Source organism: Pan paniscus, chromosome 6, assembly GCF_029289425.2.
Source record: "Pan paniscus chromosome 6, NHGRI_mPanPan1-v2.0_pri, whole genome shotgun sequence".
NCBI lineage: Eukaryota > Metazoa > Chordata > Mammalia > Primates > Hominidae > Pan > Pan paniscus.
The window spans coordinates 91,777,775-91,795,972 of record NC_073255.2 but is presented as its reverse complement, the minus strand read 5'-3'; the positions used below and the strand labels follow the sequence as shown (position 1 = coordinate 91,795,972).

The 18,198-nt window shown below is 40.7% G+C and overlaps 1 protein-coding gene and 1 pseudogene across 1 annotated transcript in view; one reads left to right on the top strand and one right to left on the bottom strand.

Annotated features, from left to right (window-relative positions):
- The window catches only part of TYW1B (tRNA-yW synthesizing protein 1 homolog B), a 270,344-nt gene that overhangs the window by 196,183 nt on the left and 55,963 nt on the right, over window positions 1-18,198 (bottom strand). The window contains 1 exon segment of the mRNA XM_063605909.1: window positions 12,184-12,301. Within this exon segment, the coding sequence (XP_063461979.1) occupies window positions 12,184-12,301 (118 nt within the window).
- On the top strand, window positions 3,590-4,287 carry LOC103785385 (DGAT1/2-independent enzyme synthesizing storage lipids-like; annotated as a pseudogene).

The window sequence follows — 18,198 nt, the reverse complement described above, 5'->3', positions numbered from 1 at the left end:
TCTTATTTGAAAATGTGCATTGAATGCCTGGCTTCCAGAGTTCCCAGACCTCCAGTGAGTCAGTAAAAATGGTCACTTCCTGGAAGGCTCACGATCCTTAAGATTGTACGTGAGATCTAAAATCTGCCCTGGTTTGGCTTCCTAGCTCAGGAGGTTTTTAAATCTGAGATTCCTGTGTGATCAATGTGGGAAGAAAAAGTTATGTCTCTATAGAAAAACTATAATATACCTATTCTTATTATAGATTGTAGCCCCATGCACTGTTTTAAAGTTCTTGTTATCTACGTGTAGACTGGACTAGATTCTGAATTCTTCTAATTTCCTCCAATACTTGGTCACGGTTCTCCAGCTGGCTTAAAAAGCTTTATTAGCTGAAACTAGATAATTTTTTTTGAGATGGAGTCTCACTCTGTCGACCAGGCTGGAGTGCAGTGGTGCGATCATGATTCACTGCAACCTCTACCTCCTAGGTTCAAATGATTCTCGTGCCTCAGCCTCTCGAGTAGCTGAGACTACAGGCACACACCACCACACCCATCTAACTTTTTTATTTTTAGTAGAGACGGGGTTTCACAATGTTGGCCAGGCTAGTCTTGAACTCCTGAGCTCAAGTGATCTGCCAGCCTTGGCAGATTGGTACCAGTGTGACCAACTGGTACCTGGCTGAAACTGGATAAATTTTAAGAAACAAGCCTCATGTCTGATTTATGAACCACAAAAAAGGTTCACTCAACTGCCCAATGTCATGACCAAAGATATTCAAACTACAAACCGGAAGAAAAAGTTGCTATTTTCACACTGTAAACAACTTTCTCCAAGAGGCTGGAATAAGACTTCATATCATAATGAGACTTTTACTCCTCTTAATGCTACTTTTCTCACTTGGCAGACTTGTAATTGAAATTTTACAATCAATAGCCTCTGCTGGTAACTTAACAAAACCTAACTTAAGAAATACTTTTGTATGGATTAATTAAATAAGAAAATGTCTGCGCTATTTCTAATATTACAAGCTGTACCTGGATAAATTCCTCTGGGAAAGCTGAAACCCATATACACAAAACAAAACAGCTCATAACGTTACAGCAGGTCTCACCTAATTCCCTGTGGTGATTTAACTTATTCAATTGGTTTTCTTTAAGCCTAGATTCACGACTCAAAGCCATTATGCAAACTGACATTGTCATATTAAGTTTACCTTTTATTTTCCCTTTTTAAACTTTGAATCTGGGCCAGGCGCGGTGGCTCACGCCTATAATCCCACCTTTGGGAGGCCAAGGCGGGCGGATCACTTGAGGTCAGGAGTTCGAGACCAGCCTGGCCAACGTGGCAAAACCCTGTCTCTACTGAAAATATAAAAATTAGTTGGGAGTGGTGGCACTTGCCTGTAATCCCAGCTACTCCGGAGGCTGAGGCAGGAGAATCACTTGAACGCAGAAGGCAGAGGTTGCCGTGAGCCAAGATCACGCCACTGTACACCAGCCTGGGCAACAGAGTGAGATTCAGTCTCAAAAAAAAAACAAAACACATAACTACAGGGCCGGGCGCAGTGGCTCACACCTGTAATCCCAGAACTTTGGGAGGTCAAGGCAGGTGGATCACTTGAGATCAAGAGTTCAAGACCAGCCTGGCCAACAAGGTGAAACCCTGTCTCTACTAAAAATACAAAAATTACCCAGGCGTGGTGGTGCATACCTGTAATCCCAGCTACTCAGGAGGCTGAGGCAGGAGAATTCCTTGAACCCAGGAGGTGGAGGTTGCAGAGAGCTGAGATCACACTGCTGCACTCCAGCCTGGGTGACAGAACAAGACTTTGTCTCAAAAAAATAAATAAATAAAAATAACTACAGGATGAATGATCAGTCATGCTTTCTGAAAAAGATCTTGATCAAAAGGAAGAAATGTAAAAGTTGTCAAAATCAAAATGGAGTCACTAATGTTAAGAAAAACAGAAGCAGGGAAGACCATGAGGAGAGTTATCTTGTGTGCCTGAAGACTCTACAAAATGAAAAAGACTCTACAAAAACCACAACCTTGCACAAAGGCTACCACAACCTTACACAAAAAAATGCTTCTCTGCCAACGTCATCTGCCCAGCAACTGCCAGCCTACCCTCGGACTGCCGTCACCCCTGTTATTGATCTTTGCAGCCAAGGATAATTATTTCAAAACAATTACATAATCCTCCTCAATTTTTCCTTTAAAAATCTTTGTCTTTGGCCAGGCACGATGGCTCACATCTGTAATCCCAGCACTTTGGGAGACCAAGGTAGGTGGATCACGAGGTCAGGAGATCGAGACCATCCTGGCTAACATGGTGAAACCCATCTCTACTAAAAATACAAAAAAAAAAATTAGCCGGGTGTGGTGGCGGGTGCCTGTAGTCCCAGCTACTCAGGAGGCTGAGGCAGGAGAATGGTGTGAACCTGGGAGGCGGAGCCTGCAGTAAGCTGAGATCACACCACTGCACTCCAGCCTGGGTGACAGAGCAAGACCCCGTCTCAAAAAATAAATAAATAAAAATAAAAAAATAAAAAAATAAAAAAAATCTTTGTCTTCATTGACTTATAGTAACTCATAAAAAATTAAAAAGTAAACTTTGTCTTCCTGTACCTCCCCAAAAACACAGTTTACTGTGGCTATCCATATTGGCAGAGGTGGGATAAATCTTAACCTTTACCTCACACCATTCATAAAAATTAATTCAAGACGAATCACAGGCCCAAACATAAAAGTTAAAACTACATATGGGGCCAGGCACAGTGGCTCATGCCTATAATCCCAGCACTTTCAGAGGCCAAGGCAGGCAGATCACTTGAGTCCAAGAGTTCAAAACCAGCATGGGCAACATGATGAAACCCTGTCTCTACAAAAAATACAAAAAAAACTTTTGCCAGGCATGGTGGCACACTACTTGGGAGGCTGAGGAGAGAGGATCGCTTCAGCCCAGGAGGTGGGAGGCTGCAGTGAGCCGAAAATGCACCACTACACTATAGCCTGGATGACAGGGCAAGACCCTACCTCAAAAAAATAAACAATTTTTAAAAATGGCTTCTTCCACACAGGTTGCTTAGGAGGAATCCACCCAAGCAACTCTGTCCGCCCCCTCGGCCACTGACCCCCCGAAGAGCTCCTGCCACCGCTCTAGGAATACAGACATTGAAGTTTGGGGACAATATGTTTATCTAATTTCTGTATCAAAACTAAAGACCTGCTATGCCAGTGAAAAAAGAAACTGAATTTGTCATTTTCACCTAAAGAAAAACGACAGACAAAAATCAAACCTGTAGGCCAGGCGCGGTGGCTCACACCTGTAATCCCAGCACTTTGGGAGGCCGAGGCGGGTGGATCACGAGGTCAGGAGATCAAGACCATCCTGGCTAATATGGTGAAACCCCATCTCTACTAAAAATACAAAAAATTAGCCAGGCATGGTGGCGGGCGCCTGTAGTCCCAGCTACTTGGGAGGCTGAGGCAGAAGAATGGCGTGAACCCGGGAGGCGGAGATTGCAGTGAGCCGAGATTGCGCCACTGCATTCCAGCCTGGGCAACAGAGCGAGACTCTATCTCAAAAAAATAAAAAAAAAATCAAACCTGTGGTGCAGGACAGGATCCTGTGCCCTATATGATTTCTCTGATTCACAAACTCTTAAGAATGGTTTACTGTGGAGCAGTTGGAAGACTATTTGAATTTTGCAAACTATCTCTTGTGGGTTTTTACACCATTAACACTTCTAATACTTCCTTACTTTACTATCTTTCTTCTCTACCTTACTATTATTTTCCTACACACTTATAAGAGAAAGAACGTATTAAAAGAAGCCTACTCTCATAATTTATGGGATGGTGCAAGGAACACGGAGGCAAGTCTGTGGGATGGGCATGCAGCAGTTTGGCATGGTAAGCGAGGATGCTTTCATCTCTGTGTTGCCGTTCATGTCTGCTGCATTGGAACTGTGTTACCATGCCATTTTATTGACTGAGAAGATACTGAAAAATATAACAGAAGTGATATTTACTATTCCCTGTTATCTGTTTGCATGCATCGTGCATATGTATGTGTCTTCCTTAAAATGAGTTTTCCCACAGAGATTAGTTTCCATTAAACAGAGAACCACGCAGCACTGTAGACTATAAGCTGACATGTGAAAATGTATATTTAACACATCTAAAAGAGTAAGAGACTGATTAATTAAAACTATAGAAAACTGCTTTAAAAAATTAAAACTACATACAAAGCTTCTAGAAGAAAATCTAGAATATCTTTGTGACCTTGTGGTTGGCAGAATTCCTGTCCTGCACCACAGAAATACAAAAAACACTAACCATAAAAGAAAAATATGATATAGTGAACTGTATCCAAATTAAAATTTTCAAAAGATACCTTTATGGAAATAGAAAAGCCACAGTCTAGAGAAATATTCACAATGCACATTCAACAAAAGATTCACATCCACAACATATAAAGAACTTCTAGAAATCAATAATATAGAGTCAAACAACTGAGTCTGAACAAAGATGTGAACAGACATTTCACAAGTATAAACAGCCAATACGCACAACACAAGATGTTCTTGGCTGGGCATGGTGGCTCACGCCTATAATCCCAGCACTTTGGGAGGCTGAGGCGCGTGGATCACTTGAGGTCAGGAGTTTGAGACCAGCCTGGCCAACATAGTGAAACCCTGTCTCTACTAAAAATACACTAATTCAAAACTTAGCTGGGCGTGTTGGCACATGCTTGTAATCCCACTTACTCAGGAGACTGAGACATGATAATCACTTGAACCCAGGAGGTGCAGTGATCCAAGACTGCACCACTGCACTCCAGCCTGGGTGACAGAGCAAGACTCTATCTCAAAAAAAAAAAAAAAAAAGTTCCCAATCATCAACCATCACCAGCAAAATGTAAATTAAAACCACCATGAGGGCCAGGCACGGTGGCTCAAACCTGTAATCCCAGCACTTTGGGAGGCCGAGGTGGGCAGATCACGAGGTCAAGAGATCAAGACCATCCTGGCTAACATGGTGAAACCCCATCTCTACTAAAAATAGAAAAATTAGCTGGGCGTGGTGGTGCGCACCTGTAGTCCCAGCTACTCGGGAGGCTGAGGCAGAAGAATCACTTGAACCCAGGAGGCAGAGGTTGCAGTGAGCCAAGATCATGCCACTGTACTCCAGGCTGGCAACAGAGTGAGACTCCGTCTCAAAAAAAAAAAAAGAAAAAAGAAAAAACACAATGAGGTACCACTTCACAACCATTTCACAACCATAAAAATGCCTAAAAGACAATACCACATGATGGTGAGAATGTGTAACAAATGAAACTTTCATAAATTGCTGAGCAAGTATAAAGTAGTACAACCACACTGACAACAGTTTGGGAGTTTCTTCTAAAGTTAAATATATACCTACTCTATGACTTAACAATTGCACTTCTAGGCATTTACCCAAGGAAAACTGAAATGTACATTCACAAAGTCTTGTGAAGAATGCACACAGTACTTTTTTTCATAATAGCCAAAAATTAAAAGCAGACCAAATGTCTATTTACAGCTCTTTAAAAACTGGTATATTCATACAATGGCATACTACTGAGCAATAAAAGTGAATGAACTACTGATGCATGTTACATGATACGACACGGATGCATCTCAAAAATATGTTGAGTTTAAGAAGCCAGTTGCAAAAGACTGCACATTACATGATTCCACTCATATGAAATTCTTTTTTTTTTTTTTTTTTTTTTTTTTTTTTTTTTTTGAGATGGAGTCTCACTCTTATCACCCAGGCTGGAGTGCAGTGGCACGATCTGGGCTCACTGAAACCTCTGCCTCCTGGGTTCAAGTGATTCTCCTGCCTCAGCCTCTCGAATAGCTGGGATTACAGATGCCCACCACCACACCTGGCTAATTTTGATATTTTTAGTAGAAACGGGGTTTCACCATTTTGGCCAGGCTGGTCTCGAACTCCTGACCTCAAATGATCCGCCCACCTGGCCTCCCAAAGTGCTAGGATTACAGGCGTGAGCCACTGCATCTGGCCACTCATATAAAATTCTAAAAAGGCAAAACTAAGTAACAGTAATAGCAATTAGAACAAGAATTCCCTAGGGAAAAGGAGCTATTGACTAGAAATGGGCACAATAAATTCATTGGGGTGGGGATAATAACTTATATCTTAATTGGAGTTGGTGAATATAGGTTCTACATCTATCAAAATTTGCTGAACTCACTTTAAAGAATCATTTAAAATTCTGTGCATATTAAATGTAAATTATACCTCTAAATAGTAAATTTATTGACAGTGTATAATAATAGCTATTTAAAAGTTGCATGTAATGGACATACTGAATAAAAAAAAAAAAAAAAAAACCTGCAAAGCTTCACCCCTGAGTGGCTCCCAATCAACTGATAACCTGAGTGGAAAAGCAGGGAACACAAAGTTGGACTGATCCAAAGCATCATATCAAAAAGTGACATTAAAATTTAGCAAAATTTTTTTTTTTTGCTAAATTATTGCAGTCAACCAACCCATGGCTGGAAACATTAAAGATTTAATTCAGCAAGATGAGAAAACAATTTAAAATCTACATGTATCTAATAATATAGACTCAAAATACATAAAGAAATGATTTTTTTTTGTTTGTTTTTAAAGACAGTCCCGCTCTGTCACCTAGGCTGGAGTGCAGTGTCTTGATCTCAGCTCACTGCAACCTCTGCCTCCCGGGTTTAATCGATTCTCATGCCTCAGACTCCCGCGTAATTGGGACTACAGTTGTGCTTCACCCTGCCAGGCTGATTTTTTTGTATTTTCAGTAGGAATGGGGTTTCACCATGTTGGCCAGGCTGGTCTCGAACTCCTGTCCTCAAGTGATCCATCTACCTCCGCCTCCCAAAGTGCTGGGATTACAAGCGTGAGCCACCACACCCAATCATGAAACAATAAATTAATCCAAAAATTATACGAGGAGATTTTAACCTCTCTGTCTCTAACAGATCTCATAGGTAAAAACTCGGTAAAGCTCTAAAAGATGTAAGCAACACAACACATAAACTTGACCAAAAACACACAGAGCCCTGCACTCATCAACTACAGAATTTACATTCTTTTCATGGACCAGTGAAACATTTTTAAAAATGAACGGTATGCTGGACCATAAAACAAAAGTAATGATATATTTCAAATGAATGAATGGGGAGCTATCATCAGTAATCTTTGAAAGAAGATGAAGAACCAGATGTCAGTGGGAGATTAAAACAAAGTAATGTTGACCCAAAGAGAGAAAAATCAAATTCTAGGAACTACATCTTAAACGTGAATTCTCAGTAGCACTATAACCTGTCATTTCAAATTTTTGAGCTACATAGGACATGAAAAGCATGGAAAAAGCCAGGCCAAAGTAATCTCATTTCCTTTTTAAACAAACTAGTAGTACAAACAAGTAGTACATTCTGATTTCAGAAAGCATTCAATACCGTTTCTCATGAGGCTTCAGGTAATAAGCCACAATTATCATGAGTCACTCTCACAAAAAGACTCTTGCAGGCAAATAAGGCAAATGGAGAAATACAGTCTGGATGACAGCATAAGTGGATCAGTGGCTGGTTAAACATCCATATTCACACCGTGATGATTATTGGAGCAATGTCAATTTGGATTACAAGTCTCCAGAGGTAACATTTACAGGGCTTTGTCTTGTATCCTCTTCTGTATTTATGTAAACATCTTGCATATAAATAAACAAAGGACTGCTTATGTATTCGAAGGTGGAACTGAGTCCAACTGAATAACTCATCTCTGATACCAAATATGCATTTAAAAGATCCCCAGAGGAAATTCTAGTTCCTCTCTTGGAATTCCATATTATACTGTTCATACTATCATAGAAATCATCCTCTATTAACTCTTTATATTTTTCTCTCCCAAGATACATAGGTTTCTATAAATTTTGCATTTAGGTAAAGAAAAAAAACTGTACATTACAGAATGGAGAGATCTGTAGTTGACCACAGCACAAATATAAGCCAACAGTGTACAGTTGCTGAAAATCATAGTGTGGAATTCTGCTTCTAGCCAAGATGGAGTAACAGAGAGGATTTACAATCCTACTTGAAATACCAAAAAATGGACAAAATATATGAAACAACAGATTTCAGAACATGAGACATCAGGCAACAAAAGATGGTGATCCCATAGAGATAGGAAACACTTAAGGTGAGCCCTCCCATTACCTCGGCTTACTGTCTTGAAACCTTCCAGGCCATGTAGCAACGAGAGACTACCCAAGTGAAGCCCACTGGACTCTTGAGTTTGGAAAATGCAACAGAGCCTGGGGAGACAAAGGTGGCTACAGTTTGCAGGATTGAAAGCTAGAGAGATGAAACCTACAAAGAGACTCCAAGAGTCTACAGGGGGTTTCTCTCAAGTATTTGCCCAAGTACTGTTTAGCACATTCACAAGAGAAACACTACCCAAGGATGGGAAAGAACCATTTTTGGAAGACTAGACATTTAGAGAAGAAACAATTACTGAACTTGAAGACACAGTGATAGAAACTATCCCAAATGGGACGGGCATGGTGGCTCACACCTGTAAATCCCAGCACTTTGGGAGGCCAAGGCGGGTGGATCACCTGAGGTCAGGAGTTCGAGAACAGTCTGACCAACATGGTGAAACCCTGTCTGTACTAAAAATACAAAAATTAGCCAGGCGTGGTGGCGCATGCGTGTAATCCCAGCTACTCGGGAGGCTGAGGCAGGAGAATCGCTTGAACTCAGGAGGAGGAGGTGGTGAGCCAAGACCACACCACTGCACCCCAGACTGGGCAACAAGAGTGAAACTCCATCTCAAAAAAAAAAAAAAGAAAGAAAGAAACAAAGAAACTATCCCAAATGAAAAGAGGGAGAGAGGAAGGGAAGGACTGGGGGTAATGCCTGATGCTTACAGCAGGCTGAGAATTGTACCTGTTTCTGCCAGTCAGACTAGAAATCTAAAGATGCACAAGGCATTAGGTAGACTACATAGAAGTGTTTTGCCTCAACAGTGAAGAATAATTAGCCCTATACTGAGCCGGCTCTTGTCTCACCTAAGAAGCCATAAAAGTGAGATATAAAGCTCATATTATTTCAAAGTAACTTAACCTTGTCCCAGGGGAAAAAAAAAAAAAGTTTAAAACTGTTTATAAGAGTGTTTATATAAAAATATCCAGGCCAGGCACCGTGGCTCAAGCCTGTAATCCCAGCACTTTGGGAGGCCAAGGTGGGCATATCTGGAGGTCAGGAGATAGAGACCATTCTGGCTAACATGGTAAAACCCTGTCTCTACTAAAAATACAAAAAATTAGCCAGGCGTGGTAGTGGCACCCAGTTACTCAGGAGGCTGAGGCAGGTGAATCACTTGAGGCAGGAGAATCGCTTGAACCCAGGAGGCAGAGGTTGCAGTGAGCCAAGATCACGCCACTGCGCTCCGGCCTGGGCAACAGAGTGAGACTCCGTCTCAAAATAAATAAATAAATAATAAAAATAAAAATACCCAGTACCTAATAAGGTAAAATTAGGTCTGACATCCAATCAAAGATATGAAGCATGCAAACAGACAGGAAAACATGATGAATGAGGGAAAAAAGCCATCGATCCAAGCTGATCCAAAAATGACAAAGACATTAGCAGATTAGGACATTAAAACAGTTATAACTGTATTCTATAGGCTCAAAAAGGTAATAGATGTGGAAAATATAAAAAGACCCAAACTGAACTTCTAGAAATGAAAACTACAATGTCTAAGTTGAAAAACATATTATATAGGATTAATGGAAGATGAGACATTACAGAAGAAAAGATAACTGAACTTGAAAACATAGCAATAGAAACTATCCAAAATGAAAAGTGAGACAGAAGAAAGAACTTTTTTTAAATGAATAGAACATGAGTGAGTTGTGGGTCAAATTCAAGCAGATTATTACATATATAACTGTAGTCTTCTAGGAAGCAAGTGGGTGGGTGGGGAGGAGAATATTTGAAGAAATAATAGCCAAAATTTGTCCGAATTTCATGAAGACCATAAATCCACAAAACCAAGACACTCGACAAAACCCAAATAAAAGAAACATGAAGAAAACTAAACTGAGGCACATTATAATTAAATTGCTCAAAATCAGCATTAAGAGAAAATCTTCCAAGTAGCAGGAAGGTTGGGAGAAGGAGGATCCTATTTAAAGGAACAAACAAAAGGATGACTGATTGCTGAACTCTAATCAGAAGCAATGTGAGCAAGAGGACAGTGCAGTAACATCTGTAAAACACTGAAAGAAAAAACAGCTGTCAACCTACAATTCTATATCCAGCAAAAAATTACTGAACTTGAAGACACAGTGATAGAAAATGAAGGCAAAGTAAAGCCATTTTCAGATATATGAAAGCTGAAAGAATTCATCACCAACAAACCTGCACTATGAGAGATCTTCAAAAAGTCCTTGGAGTCGCCACAGGTAAGTTTAAATTAGAAAAAAAAAACACAAAAAACAAGTAGTCCTTCAGGCAGATGCAAAAGGATACCAGACGAACGCAGACCTACATGAATAGAACATGGTAACTACATGAGTACTGAAAATGGTAACTACATAAATAAATATGTGAGATTCTAAGATTCTAAGTATATAAATCTTTAGTACATAATTAAATAGATGTTTTGATTGAGTTAGATATAAAAATAGATATTTTTGTTGAAGAAAAAATAATAAAGTGTAGGCTTTAGAGCATACGTAAAACACTCAGTGTGGTGGCTTACACCTGTAGTCTCAGCTATTCAGGGGGCTGAGGCAGGAGGATTCCTTGAGCCCAGGAGTTCAAGGCTACAGTGAGCCATGATCATACCACTGCACTCCAGCCTAGGCAAAAGAGCAAGACCCGACTCAACCAAAAAACAAAAGTAAAAGTAAAATGTGTGATAAAAATTACATACAGGTTAAGAAAGAAATAATGGAAGTATCGTACTGTACGGTTCTTCTACACATTAAGTGAGATAACATCACTCAAAGATATACTATGAAATGATAAAGTAGTATGGTGTAGGCCAGGTGCAGTGGCTCACACCTGTAATCCCAGCACTTTGGGAGGCTGAGGTGGCAGATCACTTGAGGCCAGGAGTTCAAGACCAGCATGGCCAACATGGCAAAAAAATTAGCTGAGCATGGTGACATATGTCTCTAGTCCTAGCTGCTCAGGAGGCTGAGGCAGGAGAATCACTTGAACCCAGGAGGCAGAGGTTACAGTGAGCCAAGATTATGCCACTGCACTCCAGACTGGGTGAGAGAGACTCTGTCTCAAAAAAAAAAAAAAAAAAAAAAAGGAGGTATAGTGTAAAACCTTGGGCAACTATTAACAAAAATGTTATTGCTAGTAAGCAAACAAAATATAAAATAGAGTCATTTTTTAAAAATGAATTAATTTGAAAGAACACAGAAAAACAGGAAAAGGGAAATCAAAAAGCAGATGAAATAGAAAATAGCAAGATAAATTTAAATCTATAATGAAACCACATTAATATAATCTACCCTAATTAAAATATAGACATAGATATTAAAATACAAATATATATATATTTCTCTAGCGTACCAGACCGACAGTTTCTTGAAGCAGATATAGTTTCCTGTGTTTCTCTGCATTGCCAGAACTGTCACGTAAAAGGCCTCTCATAAATATAGAGGGGAAGTGGGGAGGGGGAAGAAGGAAAGGAGGTCGGTCTACTGATTCCCATTTTACTACTCTTTCCTCCACAGGAAACTAATATTATTAATCATTCATGCAACTATAACCTCCTTAATAAGGTAAGACCACAAAAATCCAGATATGATACCTCTACATAAACACTTCTAATTAACCCAGTCTCATATCATATAAGCTTTTCTATGCATTTTTAATAGCTTTCCCAATGACAGCACTTTTGATCTGTGAACTTGACCCACACTGATAGTAATATCCCAATAAACCAAGAAAAAAGGTAACTCATTGGTGCAGGCAGCCAACAGAAGCGATCCACAGAAGTAAGAAGGTAAATCTTTAGACTGTTATATCTGCCACTATGAACAGCTGCTGAGCTAATTAGAGAGAGACTTCATTCTAGGTATCAAATGAGAATGCCTAAGACTATAGTCATATAACAACAATTCTTGAAGATTTTCACCTTGTTTAGTAAGGGCTTCTCGGAGAGCAGGAGTTATCATAGCTCTTCTTTCACCATCTTCATTCCTCCCCATGTTCCTGAACAAACCAGACTTCTCTTCCTGCTGTTCCTTTTCTCTCTGCATTAAAATAAAAGAATGAAATCCAGAATTGGCAATGTGCAATGTAAATAACAGCACAATCATGAACACCTAGCATCAATAAAAAGGTCCATTATGAGGCCGGGCATGGTGGCTCACGCCTGTAATCCCAGCATTTTAGAAGGCCAGGGTAGGCGGATCACCTGAGGTCAGGAGATCGAGACCAGCCCGGCCAACATGGCGAAACCTCATCTCTACTAAAAATACAAAAATTAGCCAGGGATGGTGGCTCACACCTGTAATCCCAGCTACTCAGGAGGCTGAGGCAGGAGAATCACTTGAACCCGGAAGGCGAAAGTTGCAGTGAGCCAAGATCACACCACCATACTCCAGCCTGGGCAACAGAGAAAGACTCTGTCTCAAAAAATAAATAATCATAAATAATTTTTAAAAATTGTTTTAAAAAAGGGCTGTTATGAACCATGGCCCACAAAACCCATCCTCTGCAAAGTGAACACAATCCCAATGAGACAACAATCTAAAGACATGCCAGGATGCTCTTTTGTTAAGTAACTATATACTCAAACATACACATCCAAAAACCATAAATCTACAATTCACTTAACTAAGTGTCAAACATTTTCAGCAATCTGAGTACAGATAGCTGCCTAACTTTAGCAAGTTGTTTATTTTCTCTGAATTTCAATTTCCTCACCTGAAAAGGGGGAAAAATAATAATAGCAATAGAGAAGAAATATGTTGAAGGTTAAATGAAATAAAATCACAGCACAACCCCTGATGTACAATAGGCGTTCAACAAATTATAGCTGCTGCTGGTATTACATCTCTAAACCCCAAAAACAAATAAAAAAAGTAATCTAAGCCACGCTGAGAGCCATCAGCTCAGAGACCAAGTTACCCCACTACCACCAACAGCCATTCCAATGGTTCCCTGTCCCTTATTTTATTTTTTGAAACAGAGTCTTGCTTTGTCGCCCAGGCCAGAGTGCAGTGGCACGATCTTGGCTCACTGCAAACACCACCTCCCGGGTTCAAGCAATTCTCATGCCTCAGCCTCCCAAGTAGCTGGGACTACAGGCGTGCACCACCATGCCTGGCTAATTTTTTTTGTATTTTTAGTAGAGACAGGGTTTCTCCATGTTGGCCAGGCTGGTCTGAAACTCCTGGCCAATGTCTACTTCTAGAAGATCCTATGCAGGATATTTTTCTTCAGTGATAGAAAAAGAAACACTTAAGAAATCCAAAGGATAATATAAAAATAATTGTGTTTTCTGTTGACTTTGGCCACCAGGAAATTTCACCAGCACACCTTTAATTACTGTTACAAAACCTTGCAGCATGCTGGTCTTCTATTCATTGTAACTGGCTTGATATGACAAGATGACCCTCATTCACTCTTTCCACTGATTTCTTCTTCTCTTTTTAAAAGTTTATTTGTGTATATTTTTAAGGATATCTCCCTATCTTTTTGGGAATGGCAGAGTGCTGAGTAATAATTTCAGAGACAACACACAAGATCTGTGTTACACTTTAGGGGAGATACTCATCAAATCTTACTGACAGCTGCAGAAATTCACAATAACTCATCTTGGCAGTGGCCCTACCACCAAGCCCCAGACCACCCTTGGTCCCTGTCTATTTTAAATGTCCAGCCATCCAGCCCCCAAGTGAATAAGTGAATGGACTCACTGTAACACCATTTCTACTTTAACACGAGAATATCTCACAGATGAGGTCTGACATTTGCTTCAAACTAAAACAGAAAGGGGTATACAAAGGGTACCTAGGGGAGGATGGCCCATAAGTTGCTGGTTGATGAGGCCAGGCAATAGGTAATAAGAATTCACTATATCACTCTGTGTACTTTTGAGAATATTCGATGTCCCCCATATATAAAACAGATTAAAAATTTTAACACGTGGCCGGGCACGTTGGCTCACGCCTGCAATCCGAGCACTATGGGAGGCCGAGGCAACTGGATCACCTGAGGTCAGGAGTTTGAGACCAGCCTGGCTAACATGGTGAAACCCTGTCTCTACTAAAAATACAAAAATTAGCCAGGCATGGTGGCAGGCACCTATAATCCCAGCTACCAGGGAGGCTGAGGCAGGAAAATCGCTTGAACCCGGGAGGCGGAGGTTACGGTGAGCCAAGATTGTGCCACTGCACTCCAGCCTGGGTGACAGAGACTCTGCCTCAAAAAAAAAAAAAAAAAAAAAAAAAAATTAACACTCACAGAAACTAAGTGAAATTTGGAGTCAATATCTCTACATTCTCTGTTACTTCAGGGACTTGCTCTGAAATAGGAGATCAGTGAAAAAAGTACTTTAGAGAATCAAATGTACCAAATGAGAAAAAAAAAAAAAGCCGCATTAAGTCCTATCTGTCCTAAAAGTCAGCATTCCAAATTACTAAATATAATCAAAATGCAAGGCAAATGAACATTTTTGCTTCCAGTAATAGGGTTCTTAATTACACATTACTGGATGGAGCTGAAAAAATTCATAAACAAACATCAATCATGTGTTCTTATAATAAATGTAATTAGCTTAATGCTAGGCCTTTTATACAAATAAAAAGGCTCCAGTTATTATTTTGTTAAGATAGTTTAAAATAGAAGGAATCCTTTGCCTTTTGTTTTCTGAGATGAGGTCTCGCTATGTTGCCCACGCTGGTCTCAAACTCCTGGGCTCAAGCAATCCTCCCGCCTCAGCTACCCAAGTAGTTTGCTTTGTTTTTTTTAATCTAAAAGCAAAGGTGTGAGCTTGATAAAGAAGTCTTGTGGTGAAGCAAAATGAACAAATCTCAACCTTGAAAGCATTTGAATTCTCTGAAGCAATTCTATAGCGAGTCTCTATAATTCCTCTACAAATCATGTAAAAAATTGATAAGACATGGCAGTATTTGCCCTCAAAAGCCTTGTCACCACAAAACATCACAAGCTTATTTGCTTAACCCAAAGGCCAGATAAATCCAAAACTGGACCGAGGTCCATGACACTGGCCTCTGACCACTATGCCCAAAGCTCCACAGACACCCTCTTGGGGTTTTAAACAGAGACTTCTGGCCCCTGCAAAATGAACAGACTCCAAAGGACGGCCATGGAATACTGTCTCTGTCCCTTCACTAGAGAAAGTATAAAATGTGAGTGTTGCAACCCCAGAGTCAGTCATAAGGGCTATGATTAAAGGTCTTGAGCACTCAGGACAAACAAAATTCATCACTCCTTCCCACTAAGGCAGCTCACTCCTAACCTCCATATGCAGTAGTAATTTCGTTTCTGAAAAGAAATGTAATGGTTTATAACACTCCGCAAGGGAGTTTAATGCACCATTCAAATTCTAACTCTAATCTGCTAGGTGCAGACATTGTTTACTCTCTGCCCAGAATGTAACAATATAACAACCATGTAAGATCCATATATTTTTGTGTATTTATTCATTTATAGCTGTTACATGGCCTAAACAGAAATAAATAAGATCCCAGAATCAGCCAACCTTGATTTCTTCCTCTCCTGTACCATCCCATTTAAAGATGAGTGGCCAAGTTCTGTAACCACATAACTAGCCCAATCTGGTTCAATTATGTGCAGTAAACTAGTAAGTTGTATTTCAGTTGCCATGAACCCCCAGGTTGTAGGTCAGGTAACTCGAGCACAGATGAACCCAGTGTGCCCAACGCGTGATACCAGAGGCAATCAGAACTAAAAAGTCAACCACAAGCAGAACCAAAGGGCTCCGATCAGGGAAAAGAAAGAATTAAGAAGCAAGCCTCGGCATCACCTCAGGGCATGAGCCAATCAGATCATGTCTTGGCATCACCCCACGGCATGCTCCAATAAAATCACACCTCCTGGCGTCACTTTGTTGCAAGATCCAATCAGATCACGCTTCACTAATTATATTGCCTCATGGTAATCCCTCTGCCTATAAAACCTGCCCCAGCCTCCAGCTCAGGGAGACAGATTTGAGTGTTTCTTCCTATCTCCTTGCCAGTCGACTCCCAATAAAGCCTTTCTTTTTTCAAAAGCCAGTGCCACAGTATTGGCTTCTATATACATCCAGCAGTGAGCCCATTGCCCAGTAAAACAGTTCTAGGGTTTCATTTCCCAACATAACTGTTCTCTCCACCTACAATGCCACCGTTCTTGTCCACGGTCTTGCTTTCTCCTAAGGGACGACGGCAAAAGCCAAACTAAATGGCCTCCCTGTCTCCAACCTCTACTTCCACTCCTCCCATCTCCCATACCCATCACACTTGCCTTGAAAGAAAACTCATATCCTCGCCAAGCTGCAGTGGTCTGACATGCAAACAGGAAAGTCAATTATGAGCTAACTTCCTAAGCACTTATGAAAATGGCAATGAATACACAAAACATTCTTTATAAACTGACAGGACTACATGAGTCTTATACAATAACAGGTATAAAGCAGTGTTACTAATGTTTTTTATTTGTTTTTGTTTTAAATATCATATATTACTGGTTGGGTGCAGTGGCTCATGCCTGTAAACCCAGGACTTTGGGAGGCCAAGGCAGGAAGACTGGTTGAGCTGAGGAGTTGGAAACCAGCCTGGGCAACATAGTGAGATCCCAGCTCTACAAAAAAAAATTTTTTTTAATTAGCCAGGTGTGGTGGCACGTGCCTGTCATCCGAGCCACTTGGGAGGCTGAGGTGGCAGAATCACTTGAGCCCAGGAATTCAAGGCTGTGGTGAGCTATGATCACACCACTGCACTCTAGCCTGGGTTACAAAGCAAGACCCTGTCTCTAAAAATAAAAAAATTTTTAAAAATCACACAATACCACTTAATTCATTTTGATACCATCATCCCAGAAACCACAGTACCATCCAATTTTGCCTAGGATAAAAACAAGGCCGAAAACTGATTTGCTGAAGACTTTAAGGTAAAATGCTATACAGTCGGAAACTGATAAACAGGAGTTTTACAACAAACAAGCTTTTTCTTACCAAAACATACATTTCTCCTGGGAAAGAGTCTTTCTGATTGTTTGATCCTTTTTTACCATCAGGTGATTCCTTTTCTTATCAATTCCTATAGAAAAGGTTGGCTTGGCCGGGTGTGGTGGCTCACGTCTGTAATCCTAGCACTTTGGGAGGTGGAGGTGGGTGGATCACCTGAGGTCAGGAGTTTGAGACCAGTCTGGCCAACATGGCGAAACCCCATTTCTACTAAAAATACAAAAATTAGCCAGGCATGGTGGCAAAGGCCTATAATTTCAGCTACTGGGGAGGCTGAGGCACGAGAATCACTTGAATCCAGGAGGCAGAGGTTGCAGTGAGCCGACATGGTGCCACTGCACTCCAGCCTGGGCAACAGACTCTGTCTCAAAGAAAAGAAAAAGAGAAGATTGGCTATAGAATGCCCAAATTCTCTAGAGGTCATTTTTCTAGACAGTTAACCTGGCTAGACCTGGAGCCATGCCAGCACAGGATGGGCATTCAGTAAATGTTGGCTGAATAAATGAAGAAATGCCTCAAAACTATCAGACAGCTATTTCTAGACCCAGACATTTAGACCACATTTCTTTCAGTAACTAATTCTAAACCTGGTAACTTTCAATATTAAAAACTCAGGTCGGACGTGGTGGCTCACGCCTGTAATCCCAGCACTTTGGGAGGCTGAGGCGGGCAGATCACTTGAGGTCAGGAGTTCGAGAACAGCCTGGCCAACATGATGAAACCCATCTCTTCTGAAAATACAAAAATTAGCTGGGCGTGGTGGCATGCGCTTGTGGTCCCAGCTATTCAGGAGGCTGAGGCAGAAGAATCACTTGAACCTAGCAGGCGGAGGTTGCAATGAGCCAAGATCACACCTGGGCAACAAAGCAAGACTTCATCTCAAAAAAAAAAAAAAAAAAAGAAAGAAACTTTTATTCATGTTTAATTATACAT